This window comes from Haliaeetus albicilla, chromosome 28, assembly GCF_947461875.1.
Source record: "Haliaeetus albicilla chromosome 28, bHalAlb1.1, whole genome shotgun sequence".
Lineage (NCBI taxonomy): Eukaryota > Metazoa > Chordata > Aves > Accipitriformes > Accipitridae > Haliaeetus > Haliaeetus albicilla.
In genome coordinates this window covers 4,152,632-4,164,919 of record NC_091510.1, presented here as the reverse complement: position 1 = coordinate 4,164,919, position 12,288 = coordinate 4,152,632, and the positions used below count along the sequence as shown (strand labels likewise).

Sequence of the window (12,288 nt, the reverse complement as noted above, 5' to 3'; positions counted from 1 at the left end):
TGATATCCTTTGCTAGAAACAACTTTGGTTCTCTTTTCGTCAGGCTCAGTTAATAACAGATATATAGGACTGCTGATAAACTGTAAAAAATTAACACAGACAATGAAGCCATTAGAGGACAAGGCATATAACGTTACAAAAGCAGCAGAATGCTACCAGCAAAGTTGTACACTAAATTCGTGTCAGCAAAAGTGAAAGCTTAACTACTGTAGCTGCAAGCAATGGAATATAATACATGAAAAACAGATGGATAAAACTTGCTTCCCCCAAATCCCTTAAACTCCTTTTCTTCAGTTAACATCTGTGTCTGTTAGATCAAGCTGGCATAGGGCCTGGCAAGGAAAGCAATGATTCAGATAAAAATTTTAGTTTCTGCTTGGGTAACAACTTCCCTTTCACAGGAATATTGAACCTCCCCACTGGAAATCTATTAAGTAACCTACTGGACAAGGGTACGCATTAAGCTGATCAGAGCTTTTGCAAGCTCTCTGGCTGACAGAACTTGATGCGTTTTCATAGACAGCTTTCTAAAACAGAACAGAAACACTGAAGTTGGCAAAAGCAAGCATCTGAAAGTGCTAGGAAACAAATGAAAGATTACTACATCTTTTTGAACAGCCATAGTATTGAGTGAAGTTTATCAGCATGTACAACAATTCTTACATTCTTTACCTAGCAGGACACAGCAAAGGCCCGAATCAGCACCTATATAAATTCACATTGACTTTCTACGCAGCATATAAAGAAAGGAGCAGAACAAATGCATTCTGCTTGCAATTATACAAAGCAGCAGAGACCACAGGGGAAATCCTGTATTTCAGTCAGTACAAACTACTTCACTATACACCAGTCTTTTTTTCCTTGATGGGTTTATTCCACATACACATATACAAAACAGCGTGTACAATGCAGATGGTGTGTAAAGGAATATTGCTGCAACAGCTGTCAGAAGCTTGCATGAGATGACAACCAAGGAAGAACATGATTGTGATTGATGGAATTAACTGAGTATGTACTACACACATTATCTTACACATACGCTCACCAAAATGGCTTAGTTCAAACCCATGTAAGACACAAGTTTGTAGGATACTCAACGAATTTATTTGTATTGATGGTGAGAATTCTGTTACTTCTCCTGTGTAGAAAGAAAATGCTTTTCAAGCTTTTAAGGTGATTAAGTTACAGGCATTAAACTACTTACTTAGATGAGATCTCTAAGAACAGTTTTCCAGGATGATACAAAGTACTAAGGCTACAGTACAAGATCAAACACACGTTATATTAAGGCCAAATAAGAGGTAAGAAGATCAGCTGTAACATTTACTTTGAAATTCATTTCAAGTACAAACAATTAAAAGTATTTATTTCTCAATGGAACTTCCTTATAATTTCACTTGGAAGAATCTTACAGGATTTATGTTCTATATGAGCTTAGGCTGTTATTGCTATTGTTTTTAATGCTGATAAATTTCCTACACCCTGATGATTTAATTAATGGTCTGAATTGACAGAGACCTTCTTGAAAAGAATAATATTTTCAAGTGTAATGTGCCTTACCTTGTAACATCACTACTAGCTTGTTCTTCTTGCTGGAGTTCAGATAATGATGCATCTCCATTACTTAAACTCTCAATCATAGATAGCTCTGTGCTGCTTTGTGACATGTCTTTGCATTTACTGAGATTAGCTAATGAAGTCACCACATTCGCCAGTGTACTTAAATCTCCCTGACATGCTTCAACCTAAGGGAAAAGTATAGCTTTTAATTCTCTCATACTGGCAGCAGTTAACTTGCAATATAAGAATTTAACTTTTACATAAATGAAGAATTGAGCATGTGAATAGACCTGTAAGAAAATTATTGTTTTCAGTAAATGGGTAATCATAACGCAGCAATTAGACACTACACTGCTTCTAAAATATCAAATGTTTAGACATTTACTTTTACAAGTAATAGCTATCTACTTCTTTCAGAAAGAATGCTACAGATGGTAAGCAAGTGCAGAAAGAGTATTTATCATCTCTACTTGCTAGTCAGTCACCAGGACTATAAGACTGCACTAGATAATATTTTTAGATCTTCCTTCCTTGTGTAAATGAGTCAGTAGTAATAGGGTAGGAGAATGTTTGAAAAGAAGGAATGGATAAAAAGTCACCTTCAAAAGCAAGCAGAAAAAGAATTTTACTGCAGCCTTTTTGGTTTTTATGTCTTTATTTAATTGCAAGGGAACAAGGTGATTCAGTACTGATCAGCAACTCAGAGAGGCAGCAAGACGTTTCCCACCCTGCCTCAAAAAAAAAAAAAAAAAAAAAAGGAAAAGTGCATGATTATAGACAAGTATGCTGCTGCTAACACCAGCATGCTATATGTCATTTAGCTTGCACTGTCATACTCTACAGAGCGAGCCAGAAAAGTGAAATGGAATAAACAACTTTTGATGGGGCCCTTTGTAGACAGAGCAAGCCAGGCACAGTGTGAGGTAATTTAGTATCAGCTAGAAAAATACAAGAGCTTCCTTTCCTACTGTGCATGTGTAGGGAAGTTACCACATGGCTTTAGTGGATCAGTAAGTGTAACAACATGGAAACAAAGGAAAACCAGCTCAGAAATAAGATTGTTGCTGAGATAGCTTTTATTAGCTTTGCAAAAAAGTTAGCGATCTGGGGGAAAAATACCTAACAGTATTTATGAAATGCACTGTGATAGTGCCATGTAAGGTTCTGCAAACATCTCACTTCATTGGTACAAAAGAAATATCCAAGTGTCACGATTGCCCAATACAAAGAAAAATAATGCAGTCCTTAAAGCTCTCTAAAAACGTGGAGGAAGGCATTTACTTTGTAGAGCTTTTAACATTTTTACTATGCAAGGCTAAGTACATGCTCGTGAAGAGAAGGCATTTGCAACACCGGCTAATGTTGTAAAGGAGTGTTTTAAAAATGAATTTAACAAAACAGAAGTACAACAAAACAGAACACCCTTCCCTCCCTGCATACACAATTACAGCAATCAACTCTACTTAATGTATCAGTCATATAATCATATACCTTATCTGGAGTCATCAGCACAGTAGGCTCACTTTTTATTGCAGACTGATGAATGTTAACAAACATTCCCGATTCCAGCAGACCTGTTGATCTGACACAAAACAGCACACATTTCCATTTTGATTAATTTTAAAATTAATTTTTCCTGTTTCAGGAAACAGAGATAGCTGCTTCTGAGTAGAATTTACCTTGCTGTTTCATTATCTGTTACAAAAGTTGGAGTTGCAGCTAATGGACTACGAAGATCTTTCCGAATGTAGATCTTTTCTGTAGAAGCTGCACAGTTTGAAGATTTTTCTCTTGACACTTCAATAGGTTTCCTTTCACACTGCACAGCTAACAAAACAATATGCAACCGTTAAGTCATATCCCAAATTACAGACTAAGAAATAATCCTTTTTTTTCCTCTCTTTATTTAATCTGTAATTTTAATAATGATTCTGAAAATAACTAAAAAAAAATCCCATAACCAATAAGCTGACACATTGAGTAAAAAACAACACACCGATTTGATTGTTCTTAATGAATAAGGTAGTAGTCGAAGTCTGAGACCAAACATATAAACACTAAATTTTTCAAGTTATAATTAGGACATAAATCCCCTTATACCTTATTTTTAATTTGGATCTTTAAGTGCAGGCTTATGGCTTCTCCTCTCAATTTCACTATCCCACACTCTCAGTGCATTCGTAAAGGACTCATGGCACCCTTTTCCATGGATTGTGGGTCTGGGTTGAACCCACATAACTGTATGCACTTAAAGAAGCTTCTCAAGTTAGGACCTTAGACAATACAAAGGGGAAGGGATATTCACGAAGTTCAGTTCCGACCACGTAAGATCTGGGCCACATCCTGACCCACAATCACTGACTTCAGAGAAGAAGCAGATATTTAATTTGAATAGCTCAGTGAAACTAGGTGGAATGAATCTGGGCTTTAGCCTACAGATACATCACCTTCCTTTGGATGGATTAGAGAACATTAAAATGAAACTTACAGTATTATACCCTATGGGGAAATCTCTAGCTCTACGGAATAAAGCCAAAAGAAACCAGTTTACAGTTTGATTTTAAAAGTTTAAAAGGAAAATTTAATTTCTGGAAAAATAACATAACAGTAACATAACATTGTTACTGTAAAACTTGATTAATAAAAGGTATTTACAAAGTAAAAGTACAAATCTTTTAAAAATATGCAGTAAATTGTTCTTTCACAATTTTAAAGTAGTGCAAGTAATTTTACAGATTGGAATAAGATCCTGAGAGTCACAAACAAGGCCTACACGTAATTTAAAATATGCATCAATTCACCAGCTTGATAAGCACTGGCTACTGGCTAGCAGAGCCTCTTTAATATTGTACTACACATAGAAACTGTTTAAACCTATAAAGAGAATCCTGAATGTTCATTATTTTAAAACACAAAGGCAAATAGGAAAAAAACTTAACTTTTCTTCAATTACGCAGTTTTGGAAAATGTGTAACTAAAGAAAAAAATTAAAAACTTTCCAGTTAGTACTAGACTGTGATGCTATTTGAATTTTTACACTGATAAGTATCATAAAACCAAATGTAGTAATATCATCACGTATTGACAATGCCATTACAGCTAGCCTGTAACCCATGAACGGTGCTTTGAAAGGGTGGGAGGTGGAGGCAAAAGTCTTTTATATTCCTTTGCTAACCCTGTGCCTGCTAGCTGGATCTGAGTTTGCTGAGAAAGGGCCAAGACTTCTTCAAGGGACAAATAACCCCACTGAGGGAGCTACAGTACAAGACAGCACTGAGTTTTCTTTCCTCTCCCCACTCCACTGAGGAATGAGGAATTCCAAAACGATCCCCTCCTCCACTCAGTATTTCCCCACGACCCAGAGATCATTTTCCTGCCTTCTGACCCCCAAGCCCAGTGATTTTGTTCTGCTTGAGAAGTCTTCTGTGCAGGCGCAAAGTACTGCCAGCTGAACTAGACGGTAAAGGGGTGAAGATCCACTTTCACCACCCCAGCTTTTCCTCCCTTTCTGAATTAACTTCTTTTGTGCTGCAACAGTGTTACTGCTTTTGCTGATAGAAGCAGGGCTGTAGGGAGGGGAACATCCACAGAGGTTCAAGAAGGTCAGCAAAATTGAGCTGGATGGCAGAGAGCAGAGCATAAGACTAATACTGTGCATAAAGGAACAGCGTGGCAGTATCAGGGCTGAAGAATTCATGTATTGCTTGATTTTCTGCGTATTTAGTATTTTAACACTGCTGTGGTATTGCAGTATCACTACATCCAATGTATGGAAATTAAAAAGGAACTTGAAATTTGCAGGAATCGGTAAGAAGTGAACTCTAGATGGCTATGGGTCTCAGCCTTGTGAATAACTGTCTGCTTTGCCAAAAGTGAATAGCAATTGCCAGTAATCTCAGTTGTGGAAAAAGTGACAAGAAGGTAGGATTCAAAAAATTCAGTACCTTAATTTATGCATAGAAAAATTGAACTGCATGTCTAAAAAAGCAAAGATGGAGACATGCTTGACATTTGCCACCTAGCAATAACAATTCATTCACTTCAACCATATGCAATGTGCTTATGAAGTTTGTCAAGTGATATGCATGACTGAAAACATTTCAGACTTCTGATACACCAAACTTGTACAGTTCTTTAAAGAAAAAAGATACAATGATTTAAACATATAAAATCAAGATAACAATTTGTATTAATACAAAGCATATCTTTTGTAGCACAAACTTTAACATAGCTGCCAGCTAAAATAATTTACACTTATTCAGACTTACAATCTTGTTTCATCCCAAACGCGATGCATCTCTGCAGTCTACAGTACTGACATCGATTCCGGTGGTGTTTGTTAATGACACAGTCTTTTGTTCCTCGGCACGAATAAACTAAATTCTTCCGTATACTCCTTTTAAAGAATCCTTTGCATCCCTCACAAGTTACTGCTCCATAGTGACGCCCTAGTTACAGAACAACATAAATCATGACATTGATTTTACACTCTAATATTATTATTTTAGAGTTTATATTTATTAAAAACAAAGCATTTGCTATTTTACCCATAAAAAGAACACTTTTTTTACCATAGGTACAGATCTTAAAATATATTGTGGCTATAAAACAACATTAAAAAGCAAGTGAACCATTTTTCTAGTTCAAAGTAGTTAAACAGGACAAACTTTAAAATAGGCAAGTTGCTTATTAAATTCTTGCTGAATCTGTTGACAGCAGTGTTAAAAAAAGCTAAGAAAACAGGTTAGCAAGAACACAGAAGAAACTCTTTTAATTTATACATTCTTTAGTAATTTTTTAAAAATGTCCCTACAGTCAAGCCCTGTTATTGCTCATTACGAATTCAGCTATCGAAATTGAATGCATTAAATCTAATGGAAGCATGGAAAGCGCAAACATGGCATTTGACAGCAGTAGGTAATCACTTCAAAGCTTTACTTTCACCTTTCGTTTTCCTAACAGGGTAACAGTACATCTTTAGTTCTTTCATTAAAACTTCAGTGAAAGAATAATCTAAAATAGCTAACTAATTGTTTTTAAAAATCAGTTCTTCTGTGAATTTTCTAATATATAATACTAACATATAAAAATTTCTAGGATATACTGCAGAAAAGTCAAGTTTAAAAAATCATTTTTCAGAAGTATATTGTTTTGATTCTGCTATAGCACAAAATACAAATATTACCAAAAAGTACTGGTTTTGATTAAGGCATGCTTGGCAATTCCAACAATTTTAATTCTACGATCCTGAAGAAAAAAAAAAATTCTAAACCCAAAGATCATTGACGAACACTCAAAATACATACTGCAGAGGCACTAAGGCTGCTCTTTGAACTAAGTAGGGCACATTACAGAAATAAATCTCAAATATGAACTAATTTAAGGGAAAAAATATTTTTAGATTCTTTCCTCACAAACTTTTTTTTTGGCTACATCAACCTCACTGGCTTGAAGTTTCTAGAAATTCTGATAGGTTTTCTTGATTCCTTTATCACAATCATATTACCACACTATTAAAATGTGAAATTTATAAAGCATCGCATATATTAAAAGAATATTACTAAGGGAATCATTTTAACAGCAGATGGATCGTGAATACTTAATATCCAACCTGCAAAGCACCGGGGCTGCTTCTTCACCTGCTTTTTCACGTAGATTCTTAGACTCCAGCTTGGAGGTGTCTGCAAAGCAGTTTGCACGACACCGCTTGTCACACAGGAGGCTCCCCAAAACCTGCAACTGCTCAGGGAAACATGGCACTCTCCCCAAATTCACCACCACTGCTCGATAGCCCTGGGTCACGACAGGAGGAATAGCTCCTGGGATCTCCAGCCTCCCAAGGAATACTCCAGCCCTCCAGCAGGGAGCCAGAGGAGTCTTGCCAGCTGGAGCAGACCAACCAAATATTTGCCTTGTGTTTGGCAGAAATTTCCTTTGAGATGGGTGAAGTCTAACGTGTATTTAGAGCTCTAGAAACTGTATTTTTAATGCTAAACTTTGCCGCAGTAGAAAAGTTTTAACTGGTTTTATTTCTAGGAAGTTTCCTCCCCATTCTACTCCTCCTCATGATGATATCCTATCATTAACTACTTATTCTCAGTGGCTCCCCATTTTTATACACTTTATTCCCACTGCTTCCTAAAAGGAGCATTTAAATGCAGCTGTCATATTTTCACATTACGGGAGGCCCATCATACAGACTTCACTGACAAACCATAAGACTCTTCTAATGGAGCGGCCATTTCCCTGCTTACACTAATTTTAGCTAAGTAAGTAGAGCAAAGTGAAATGTCTCATCTCTCTTACAGCCCATTATCTTCCGTAACAAAGAAAGTGCAAAGAAAAAGGAGCTTTCAGCTAAACCATGCTGAGGGACAGCCCTTGTAGTTCTCTCCCTCTTTTTATTTTTTTAAATAAAAAAGAAAAGACATCATCTCAGTAATTCCAACTGTGACAGATCTGGAACACCTGATGGCAGGTGCACATGCAAAGGGAATGTGGGAGATGGAGTTCTCCGGTGCACTGCTCCCACTATATTTCTTTCCAGTCTCTTAGTATCATTACACAAAATTTAGTGCATGAAAACATTTTGCTTTTCTTACCTTAGCACTCTACTTTGGCAATACATGAATATACCGTTCTTAAGCTTATTTTTTACTGGAATTATAATGCTTCTTTATGATTTTAATAATGGTAAGAGTAGTGTATCCTTTCTGTTTGTGCATGTATAGAGAGATATATACATGTATATGCATGCAAATTGTTATATAGCATCAGAAGAATTTTAAACTGCTTTTATAAAATTGCATGACCTTAAAAAAAAAAAAAAAAAAAAAAAGTAAATACCTGATGCCTTGTCTCCACACACAACACACAGATCAAACACTTTGTTTAGGCCCTGTTCATTGGGGGAGTTGTCAGTTAAAATCTGGAAAAAAGTGTGAAAGAATTTCATATTTCATTTTTCTTTTTCTTAACATGAAGAAAGATTAAAATATATCTCATGCTTGTGGTTCTTCTCTAAGACAGGGAACCAAATCTACAAAGTATAAGGTTTTCTTGCCTACATTTTACAGTCTTCATAGACACAAAGGAGCTACCTGCCATGCTACTGTGTTTCTTTTCAGGATGGAACAAAATTTTACTTGTAATATTTCTGAAAAGAATTCAAGATTCCATTTCTCTAAATACTAATACTGCAAAATGGTCTGACATTTTGAAAAACATTTAGCATCTGCATATTCTTACCTTTTGTTCAATTTTGTATTTTATATCCTAATGACTTGTTCATAGTACAAAAGAGTCTGAAGCATTAAACAGACTGAACAAAAAAATCCCTTGTGAAGGCTACTATGTCTACATTCAGGTTTATTAACCCCTTTTTTTATAATACACATAAATGGTGCGCCAACAGAAAATGTACTCTGGACACTACCATTAACTATCAAGTGGTATATAGTTTGGCTTTCAGTAACAGTTTGACATTATTACAGTATTCTTGTCTTGTCTCATTCATTTATCTCTGGTACCTGTAAAGCTTAATTCAGCACACGATTAGAACCCCAGCACTACAGGGTAGGCACTATAGCCTTCCATTTGATCTTTGAAAACTCCATCCCACTGACATAAATAAAGCACCGCAAAAATTCAAGTTAAAAAAGGAACACACATATCATGAGTAACAACCAAACATCATCTTGACAATTATGTAAAGCAGAAAAGAAAAAAATTATTCTTCACATTAAAAACAGATTATAGTTTCAAAGTTTTAAGAGTTTCTAACTTCTCCTGTGTCTTACTGGGAAGTCAGACTCTCTCATTCTTGCTTTGCATATTCAAAACTCTTCTGATAAAAAGAAAGACAACTTACCAAAAGAGAAAGTACCCTGTCTTTTATAGAGAAAACTAAGAAATCACTTTTTTTAGAAAGTTTGGAAGAGAGTGTAGGTGACATATATGGGAATGTTTAACAAGCATACTTCTTTCTAGTTAGCTTTTGTTAACAATACTGTCTCAGAGATTCATCTATTAAGTTTTGTTTTAATATAACACCTTTTTAAGAAAAATAATATTGATGAGTTAAAAGAATATTAACCTTTCATTCCTTCCTAATTTCCATTATTAACATTATGTATTTTCATGACACTATATAAAATATATATAAACAAACTCTAAGTCCTTCCATAAATGAAACCTTCACTGAAATGGGAAGTTCCACATAAGGAAGGACTACAGAATTGGGCCCATGAGGAGATAAAAATCCCAGACTCAGAGAACTCATCAACTGACCTTGAACATGAAGAATAAAAATCGGTTATTAAGATGAAGAAGAGCCATTGAAGGTAAAATAGATGATGGGAGAAAGGGCCTTGCCAAATGAGTCAATGTAAAGATAAGATGCAATACAGAGTTTTTTTGCAGAGCAAATGAATGGGCATTTCAAGTGAAGGCTACAGAAGAACAACAAAAAGGGTGAAACTGCAGATGAAAAGATCATTTAGGGGAGAAAATATGAAAGATCCCAAAGAGGATGAGTTGAACAACAAAATGGTACTCTGTATTTCACGAACTTTAAGTGGAAAAAAGAAATCTCCACCCATACATATTAGCTGACAACAGAACAATCTAACTAAAGTGACAGAATACTCTGTTGCCTCTCAAACTAACCTATTTTGCCCAAACTGTACAATCAGAACTAGAGCTTTCAATTTTTTTGTCCAAACTTCCTCCATTCCTGAATTTTGCCTTTTAAACCAATGTGTCACATTTCTCATCTCTTAAGTTGCCTTGGGAAATAATTTTTTTAATATGGATTACTTCAAATCATATCCCAATTGTTTATACTTTTGTTGAGGTTTACCTAAAATACAAAGTGTATAAACATGCTTAAATGCCACTCAATAGGATTGAGATTTGCTACCACTCTCCTATTCATAGCAATCAAAATCTTTGGAGCAAGGACCTTGGATGTCCATTTGCAAAGATTTGTGAGTTTCAAAAAAAAGTATGTAATATATAATACAGAGAGATGTTTCAAGCTTACACAACTTGTGGGTAGCGAATCAGAGTAGTGGACTGGCTCCCAGAAGAGCACAAATTAAAAAGATCAGAGGTCTTCAGCTGAAAAGAGATTACTTGAAAGAGGATATAATAGTGATTTATAAAAACAATAGGATCCTTTATAGCTGTTTCTTACAGTGCAAGAGGCACTTAATTAAATACTTCTCTCAGAAGACCAAATGAACTGAAGTATTCTTTGTACAACATACAATTATACTATAGGAGTATACAGACCAAAGCATATATGGTCTATATAAATAACAAAAAAGGTTGTTAAACTTTAGTGGCTGCCATCAAATATGACGGTCTCACTGCAATCTGCAAATCAGGAGGTTGCTCTAAATCATCAGCTAATGGAATTGAAAGGATATGCTCAGAATGATGATTATTTGCTTGTCCAGTTTTTAATAATTTTCCTTAAGCAACTGTTTCTGGCCATCATTTAAGTGTAAGATACTGGACTAAAGGGACTGTAGCTATCCTAATGCTGCCTGGCCTGCCACATTGGTGTATTTTAACAGCAGCATAAACGTACATGGTTAAACAATATGCAATAACTACACTTTAGCTGGAGTGCAGTAATCTCCTACTTCATGCTGAAGGAGCTCACATCTTGCAAGTCTTCTGCGCATCTTCTTCATGTTCATCACATCAGTGCCATCCCATCCTTGCCAGGTGAGGAAATGGGGCAGAAAGCTTGGAAGCTGGCGCGTGAGGACTAAGGGGGCCAGTTTAGGGAGTTACAACCCTGACTAGTTACAATCTCACGTTTGTAAACCCAAAATCTTTAGTGTTATTTTCCCACCCCCACTGAATAATTTACTTCCCTGCTGAATAGTCTCTCTGAGAAACTACCTTGGAGTACAATTCACACAGCTGAACAGTAGTTACAACAGCGTACAAAAAGGAAAACAAGCAGAAGGAAATGTTAAGTGATAAGACAATAGAGAAAAGAGTAAGTTTTTCAACAATACATGAAAACAGATGGAGAGTCAATGAAGCAGAAATAAAGAAGGACTGTTAGTATGGCAAGAGCTGGAAATGACAATAAAAATAACAGTATTCTTTCTAATGTCATGAGCCAGGGTATAAATTTTAAAAGCAATAAATTTACCAAAAAAAAAAAAGTTTTCTTCATAATTTCTAAGTATCCATGCTGTGTCCTAGTACAAGGAAAAGTATATCATTTTAAAAAAACCTCAAAAAAGGAGAACCCAAACAGACATATTTGGAAATAAAACAACTCTCCTTATCCCATTTGAATCAAAATTATGAAATAAAGTGGATTATCTACCTGGATGTGTTGTGCAGATATATCAGGGGATGCAAAAAACAGTTGGTTGACACCTGCAGCATCTGGAGTTGCTAGGATAACTTTTCCTGGAGTGGAATCTTGTCTGGCAAGGATCACCTTGCTTGGGGTAGAGCCATCATGATTTGTTAAGATGAACTGCTTGCCTGCTGAGCTCTGATCAAGTGCTGTAACAATCTGAATCTTCTGGCCCGTCTGCTGATCTGTGACAATCTAATAATACATTTATCTCAAATTGTTATGGTAATTTAAGTTCACCTTTGGGGCCCAATCTGGGCACTCGAAGAAAACGGGAATTCTGCTTTTGACATTTGTGAAGCAGGATCATCTTCCCCTCTGTCACACAAGAGTGAAGT

At 35.8% G+C, this 12,288-nt stretch overlaps 1 protein-coding gene across 14 annotated transcripts in view; it reads right to left on the bottom strand.

The window, feature by feature from the left end:
- NR2C1 (nuclear receptor subfamily 2 group C member 1) overlaps positions 1-12,288 on the bottom strand; it is a 54,017-nt gene that overhangs the window by 13,614 nt on the left and 28,115 nt on the right. For 9 of the 14 annotated variants that reach the window (XR_718621.2, XM_069773329.1, XM_069773322.1 and 6 more), the window contains 6 exons: positions 11,915-12,145; positions 8,407-8,488; positions 5,829-6,008; positions 3,240-3,387; positions 3,052-3,142; positions 1,561-1,745 (listed from right to left, as the gene is read on the bottom strand). Coding sequence is in view for 13 of the 14 variants with exons in the window: in XM_069773329.1 (XP_069629430.1) it covers positions 1,561-1,745; positions 3,052-3,142; positions 3,240-3,387; positions 5,829-6,008; positions 8,407-8,488; positions 11,915-12,145 (917 nt within the window). In the remaining variant the exon portion in view is untranslated. The remainder of the gene's footprint in view (positions 1-1,560; positions 1,746-3,051; positions 3,143-3,239; positions 3,388-5,828; positions 6,009-8,406; positions 8,489-11,914; positions 12,146-12,288) is intronic. The other 5 variants (XM_069773334.1, XM_069773331.1, XM_069773333.1 and 2 more) reach the window with 1 other exon arrangement.